At 30.7% G+C, this 7,085-nt stretch overlaps 3 protein-coding genes across 11 annotated transcripts in view; 1 reads left to right on the top strand and 2 right to left on the bottom strand.

The window, feature by feature from the left end:
• Positions 1-3,408, bottom strand: part of LOC105197099 (WD repeat-containing protein 81) — a 374,845-nt gene extending 371,437 nt beyond the window's left edge. For 5 of the 8 annotated variants that reach the window (XM_039450907.1, XM_039450908.1, XM_039450910.1 and 2 more), the window contains exons 1-2: positions 2,971-3,407; positions 2,740-2,899 (exon numbers count right to left, since the gene is read on the bottom strand). In XM_039450907.1, coding sequence (XP_039306841.1) covers positions 2,740-2,899; positions 2,971-3,186 — 376 coding nt within the window. In that variant the 5' untranslated portion in view covers positions 3,187-3,407. Of the gene's footprint in view, positions 1-2,739; positions 2,900-2,970 lie in introns of all 8 variants that reach the window. The other 3 variants (XM_039450912.1, XM_039450914.1, XM_039450915.1) reach the window with 1 other exon arrangement.
• Positions 3,409-3,937: 529 nt separating this feature from the next.
• Positions 3,938-5,689, top strand: LOC120358129. Its single transcript, XM_039450922.1, has 2 exons — positions 3,938-4,389; positions 4,985-5,689. The coding sequence occupies exons 1-2, from the start codon at positions 4,262-4,264 to the stop codon at positions 5,391-5,393; spliced, it is 537 nt and encodes a 178-aa protein (XP_039306856.1). The 5' UTR covers positions 3,938-4,261; the 3' UTR covers positions 5,394-5,689.
• On the bottom strand, positions 5,320-6,680 carry LOC120358131 (transcription factor Adf-1-like). 2 transcript variants are annotated; one of them, XR_005575061.1, is made up of 3 exons: positions 6,429-6,680; positions 6,113-6,346; positions 5,320-5,991 (listed from the first exon to the last, which is right to left on the bottom strand). XR_005575061.1 is itself a non-coding variant. In XM_039450924.1 (2 exons), exons 1-2 carry the CDS (start codon positions 6,315-6,317, stop codon positions 5,864-5,866), a joined length of 333 nt encoding a protein of 110 aa, XP_039306858.1. In that variant the 5' UTR covers positions 6,318-6,422; the 3' UTR covers positions 5,320-5,863. The 2 variants fall into 2 exon arrangements, 1 of the variants encoding a protein (XP_039306858.1); XM_039450924.1 differs by lacking the exon at positions 6,429-6,680 and having other exon boundaries at positions 6,113-6,422.
• Positions 6,681-7,085: the final 405 nt, after the last annotated feature.

Genomic DNA, 7,085 nt, shown 5'->3' with positions numbered 1-7,085 from the left:
GTTTAGCATTGGAAATTATATATAATAACCGGTAAATTTGATTAATTCTCTTCCATTAATCATATTAACCGAAATTAGGAATTATTCATATTTATTATGTATAATAAACAATTAATCAAATTAACCGTAATATTCATACATTCCCCCTAATAGCAACTTGCTGCAAGACTGCTGTAAATCTTACAGATATTGACAAATTCTGCAGTGTTATGATCTGTTTCTTCATTCTGCTCAAGTCCTTCGAAAGATTCTGTAAGAAAGATTCTTGCAATAAACTTACACGTATCTGCTGCAAGAATTACAGCATTGTTTACAGACTGCAATTAAGAAAAAACCCATTTCAATCGAGTTCGATTTCTGCAGCAAATATCTGCAAACAGTTCAATTGCATGTGTATTGCATGAATCTTGCTGACAAATTGTCAACTGACTACCAGCAGGGCCATATTGAGAATAATCTTTTGCACATCTGACTATAATTTTACAGCATTTAACTGCATGCAGCTCTGCAGATTCTGCTCTGCAGAAAATGCTACTAAAGTCATAAATCCAAAATTAATTCCAAATCAAAACACCTGTCTCTTTTAAAAATAATCCAAAATTAAAAACATTTGTCCTTTTTAAATAATATTCATAGAATATTCTGTATTGCCTGAATACAAGACAGCACTAAAATTTTTACAGATGTATCAGAAATATTTCAATTAAAAAAATAAAACATTTCAAAAAGATTTCGAAAGTGTGATACCCGATTGCCCACATTGCTAGTTAATTAATTAAAAATTTTCTGATTAAAGCTCCTGACTCCTCAGCCGAGAACTCCGCGTTGACGGTAGCGACATTCCGTCGCGGACAAAATTAGAACTAATACACGTGAAACGTGACAGATTGACGATGAAATGTTATCGTGCATGTCATTTTGTTATTATGTGTTTCATTGTGATCAAAATATGACTTGTCTCGTATTTACCAAATTCGTAAAAATGAACCGCGAGTAAAGTTTCTTTGAATTTTATACATAAAAGTACATTTTTCACTTCTTTCAATAGCTATCCGTGTGTTTTCCTGTCTGAATAGACGTCACTTTACATGCTTTTTACGACTATTTACTGACTACTAGGCGAAAAAAGGATAGTCGTAACCGATATTTAGAAGTGTTTTAAGCCATCTGATTAGTCTGTTTTATCCAAATTGGCATTATTTAGAAATGGCACGTCGGACAAAATTACGTGCCCATGTGTTTTCCTGTTTCAATTGCTTCACTTTACATGTTTTTTACAATTATTTACTGACTGTTAGGCGAAAAAAGGATAGTCGTGACCGATATCTAGAAGTGTTTTAAAGTCATCTGCTTAGTCTGTTTTATCCAAATTGGCTTTATTTACAAATGGCATGTCGGACAAAATTACGTGTCATTTCACGCAATTTCTCGCTTCTGACGTCACGACTTCAATATGGCCGCTGCGAGTACTCAGGAGCCTTAATGGTACAGCAGAAAATATCTAGGCATCACCTAATATGAGTAAATATGTGCTATCGTACCATGCACTATCGAAACCCTCTCTTTCCAAATATGTCTGCAACATTTCAAGATGTCTCAAGAATGGCAAAATGTCTGAAATCTTGCAGAAATATTGCTGAAAGTTTAGTAAAAAATTTAAAAACTTTCTGAAATATTGCTGATCGTAATCCTTTGAATATAATAAATTTTAACATTATTTCTGAAGTACCTCAAAAAATTTATTTTAAAGGACCCCGATATTCTTATAAAAATTGAGTTTTACTCAAATAGGCGAAAATTTTGGCAAATGATACTTCATATGATGCTGATCAAAAGTTATCATTGCTGCAACTTGATTCTATAAGACTTTTTTAAGGTAAAAGCGCCCTGTTAAGATTATTGAATACAACAAATTTCAAGTATTTGCAGTTTTAGTGTGTTTATCTATTCATTTACACACACGCACACGCACATACACACAAACTTAAAATCATAAGGCTTATAAGATTAACTTGCGGCAATGATAATTTTTAATCAGCATCACACAAAGTATCATTTACCAAAGTTTCAGCCTATTTGAGTGAAACCTAATTTCTATAAGAAGAATGTAGAGCTCTGTAAAATACAATTATTAAAAAGTTATAATAAAAATTAATATTAATTAAGTAAAATTAATGTTTTTATTTATTTTTTGCAATCTGATTTATACAATATAAATACAATTTCTAAAATATTTAATAAAAAGAATGCATAATACATGTAATATTTTGTGTAACATTCTTGTACTGTTAACATAAAATTAGCATACAACGCAAGCAAACTTTAAAAATTTTTACTCATTTAATTGGTGATAGCAACATGTCGCGAGCGATATGTACTCAAGCAGAACATTTGCTTTGTTCCTTTTATGGATTGCCTAAACAAAATTTTTCTAAACATACTAAAAAAAAAATTTTTTTCCAATTTTCAAAAACTCAATTAGAAAATTTATTTTGTAACATATTTTAAAACATTTTTATAGCAATATTTTATACTATAAGATTATAGAAACATTTCTGTTCCAACATTTTATGACATTTTGTAAAATTCTTTCAGAAGTGTTACACATGAAATAATAAAAGGTTCAAGCCTTTTCAAAAACTCTCTGCAGCTGTATACAGTATCGATGCTGTATACAGTACTCAATAAAAAACTGAAAATATAAATTTAAAATTTGTAAATGGTATATTGAATACATACTGTAATACTTCTTATAAGTTTCTTTCCACAGATTTCGATAATTAGTTTCTGCTACATAATGTAGCAATTGCGAAAACATCAACTCCGTTTGGTTCCTTATGTTGCTAGTAGGCCTTTCTCTTGGCAAAGGAATTGCATTCTTGTGTTGCTTTATATATACCTGAAAATAATAAAATTGTATCTCATATTTCATACTTTAAACATATGTTGTATGAAAGATGTCAAAAATACTTTTGCATAAATTTTCAGCCAATCGCTACCCAATTCCTCAATAGTGGGTTGTGCAGCGATTTCATCGTTGGACAAACGATCGTGACTGATAAAAGTGAGTGGACCGACTATTGAAAATCGGGAAAGCCAGTTTTTATGAATTGTCAAACAAATTCTCTCATCTAACAGTGTCATATACTTCGTGGGTACTAATAGATGTTCCTTTATAATATCCATTTTGTTTTTAGTATTATTCAATCACTGTATTTGTAAAGAAATACTTCCGTTTTCTTCCTTCCCATTTTTATTTCGTTGTATTTTAACAAAAGTTATATAGATATTTTTTATTTGGTTAGTTTGATTATCCAAACTAGCGTCATTAACATTTCAGAATTTAGGTTATAGGCTTGTTTTCTATCATTTTCTATTCCTGCACCAGACCACAATATAAAGGGCCTCGCACATGAAATGCATAACGTAACGTAAGCACAACAGAAGACCAATGGGCCAATGAGCATCCAGCATAAAGTCGCCATATTGATTTACATAACATTTTCATTGGTCTATCGGTCTTATGTTGTGCTTATGTTATGTTATACATTTTATGTGCAAAGCATTTTAAAGGGCCTCGCACATAAAATGCATAACAGAGCATAAACGTAGCATAAAGCCTTTGAACCAATAGGAATCTTATGTAAATTAATATGGCGACTTTATGTTGGATGGTCATTGGTCCATCAGTCTTATGTTGTGCTTGTTATGTTATGCATTTCATGTGCGAGGCCCTTTATAGGCTTTCTACAATAAGCTATTAAGCTATATCCACACAAACTTGCATAAGCCCATAAGCATATGCACAATCATAAGCATAATAAGGATCAATTCAGACGAAGTTTGCATAGCTGCATAACCATATTCATAAAGAAATGAACCAATCACATATCTAATAAGAAAAGTGCTACACAAATGTATCTTTATATGTGTACGCATATGCAGTGTCGTAAAAAAAACGTTCAATCGTCATTGTAGAATAAATATTATCAAATTGACATATATATATTCCGTGGATTTGTAATATTATATTGTGCAATCCGTGTTACTCGACATATCCTCTGAAAAATCTAAAAATTGAAATATGGAAGCTGAAGAATTATGTGCTTTGTCATGTTTGAGTTATATGTTATACAGACGTCGTCGATATCGTCTATTAAAAAAACATAAGAGAAGATGGTAGTGTCGTCCAATTAATACATTAAGATTTTATCAAGGAGATTTTGACCACCTCTTTCAAAAATTGAAACAAGATTCAGATATGTTTTTTAAATATACACGAATGAATGAAGATACTTTTAATTTATTATTAAGCAAGATTGTATCATATTTAAAAAAATCTAATTGGCGAGCCTTGTCTCCAGAGCAGCGTTTGATTATTACACTCAGGTAATTGTATAAATAAATTCAATTCTGAATCTTGTTATTGATATTCTATATATAATTACTAGATTTTTCACCCGCGCTTTGCGCGTGCTCAAAATCTATTCCCCTCTTTCTAAATCCTCCTCACTCATTAATTAGGAGCATCAATAGAACCCCATGAAACCTCCAATTTCCAACCCCATAGTAGCCGTCCCCATAAAATTCTTTTGGTACCAGTTTCATCAAAATCAACAAAAAATTAGAACAATTTTAGCACTGGTTTCAAGAAAATTGATCCATTAATAAAAAATTGAACTTATCTTCCAAAAATTAAAAAAATTTTGGCACTGGTTTCAAGAAAATTGGTCAATTAATATTTATTATTTCTCGAAATTTTAAGAATTTCCAAACCGGTTTCCAAAAAATCGGTTACGAAAAACTATACACATCATGGCACTCCCCGGAAAATTCTACCCCTATTTTATATACTTTTAGTAAAAATTTGGTCCACTAAAACGAATAAGTAGTTCGCGGTCAGATAGACAGACAGACAGAAGACGGTACTTATATAAATAGATAGATAGATAGATAATAAAAAAGTCCTTTTTCTTGAAAATAGGTTTCTTGCAACAGGTGACCAAATGACATCAATAGCATTAGCATATCGCATTGGATTATCAACTGCTCATTCCGTAGTTAAGGAAACATGCGAAATAATTTCAAACGTACTTAGTACTGAATATCTTAATCCACCAACATTGAATGAGTGGAAAAATATAAGCACGGGCTTTTGGCAACGGTGGAATTTTCCAAACACAATTGGTGCAATGGATGGAAAGCACATCCAGATACAAGCACCACCAAAATCTGGGAGCTTATATTTTAATTATAAGAAGACTTTTAGCTTAGTACTCATGGCTATATGTGATCGAATAAATATTGTATCCAGTACTATTTTTACTTTTTTATTTCTGTATCAAAAGTACAAAAATATACATATCTATGTGCTGAATTACATATATAATTAATGTAAAACAAGTGGCAACAATGCATATAAATTAATATCACTTTTACTTTGGTTTTGATTATAATGAAATGTAAAAATTTTAATACATTTGAACAAAATAATATTTGTTATCATAGAACACGTTAATACGTCTTAAAGTTATAAATAAAAGTTTATTTTCAAGCAAACAAAAATTTTATGCTTATTTTATTTGTAATAGAAAATAAAATTAAAAAGAAAATAAACTAAAAAAACTTCAAATAAACAAAACGTTTAACATAAGTCTTTTAGTGCACAGCAACTTATAAAGCATAAAAACAACAAATTAAATATTATCCGCAGACAAAATTATGTAGTAACTAAAAAAAAAAAAAAAAATTATCAGTCTTATATGCTTTTGTCCATGCAATGAAACTTAACATTTTGACTTAAAATGTTCACTTGCACTTAAAATATTCAATTGCTCTAAGATTGCTGTATATTTGTATGCAATTATGCAAACCCTACTGCAGTTGTACAACAAGAACCGTCTTGACATGAATCAATTTCTAGTTCTCTTCTTTTCTTTTCGCAAGAAAATTTTTCTCTAAGTCTTTGCCATCTATTTTGACAATCCGTAACTGTAATTAACAATAAAAAAGATATTAATAAAAGCAAAGTAAAAAAAGTAAAGAGAAAAATATGTAGTTGATGACTTATGAAATATAAAATTTATAATTTATAAAAATAATAAAAAATTACTTGGTAACTTTAAATATTCAGAAATTTCCATCCATGTACGTTCCTTCTTCTTTGCGTTTTTCAAATCTGTTGCACTTTTATCATAAAGAAAGGGAAAGTTTTTAACGAGATCTATTAGAACAACATCAGCATCTTCTTCACAATATTCGTATGTACAATCCTGCTCATTTATGTTTTCTTTGTCATTGGATAATTCACAATCCATCTTGAGAGTATTTTCAATAGATGAAATCACTACAAAATAAATATTTTTTATTTGATACGATCGTAATACGAAGATTTATCAAGCGCCGTCCTATAACATAACCTCACTTACATTAATATATCAACAATATGAAATTTTTCTGCATATGCACATGTTCTGCTTATGTGTTGTGCAGCAATTTTGTAGTCTTTATATTAAGCACGTGATTGGTTAACCTTATTATGCATATGCTTATGCGGCTACATAGGTGGTAAAAATTTTTCGACAATGTGCGTACGCTATGTTTACGTCCTATGCAGCAATATGGCGTTCTTTATATTAAACGCGTGATTGGTCCATTTTCTTATGCATATGCTTATGGGCTTATGCAAGTTTGTGTGGATATAGCTTTAAGGTTGGTTTATGCAGGCCGTAACCACTAACTTATGCTGGAATCTATAAAAAAAAGACCAATTATAGTCGATTATTTTTCTGTAAATCGATTATGATTAATCAATTTCTTACAGATTCCGGCATAAGTTATCGGTTACGGCCTGCATAAACCAACCTTCAAGGGTCTCGCACATAAAATGCATAACATAACATAAGCACTAAAGGGCCTCGCACATGAAATGCATAACATAACATAAGTACAACATAAGACTAAAAGGCCTCGCACATGAAATGCATAACGTAACATAAGCACAACATAAGACCGACGGACCAATGAAAATGCTATGTAAATCAATATGGCGACTTTATGCTGGATGCTCATTGATCCATCGGTCT

This window comes from Solenopsis invicta, chromosome 6, assembly GCF_016802725.1.
Source record: "Solenopsis invicta isolate M01_SB chromosome 6, UNIL_Sinv_3.0, whole genome shotgun sequence".
NCBI classification, from domain to species: Eukaryota; Metazoa; Arthropoda; class Insecta; order Hymenoptera; family Formicidae; genus Solenopsis; species Solenopsis invicta.
This window is presented reverse-complemented; position numbering and strand designations above follow the sequence as displayed.

Excerpts from the sequence above, each read along its gene's own strand:
- LOC120358129 (XM_039450922.1), top strand. The coding sequence starts at position 4,262 with ATGTTTTTTAAATATACACGAATGAATGAAGATACTTTTAATTTATTA. Across the intron at positions 4,390-4,984 it reads CGTTTGATTATTACACTCAG|GTTTCTTGCAACAGGTGACC; the intron begins GTAATTGTATAA and ends TCTTGAAAATAG.
- LOC120358131 (XM_039450924.1), bottom strand. The coding sequence starts at position 6,317 with ATGGATTGTGAATTATCCAATGACAAAGAAAACATAAATGAGCAGGAT. Across the intron at positions 5,992-6,112 it reads TGAATATTTAAAGTTACCAA|TTACGGATTGTCAAAATAGA; the intron begins GTAATTTTTTAT and ends TGTTAATTACAG.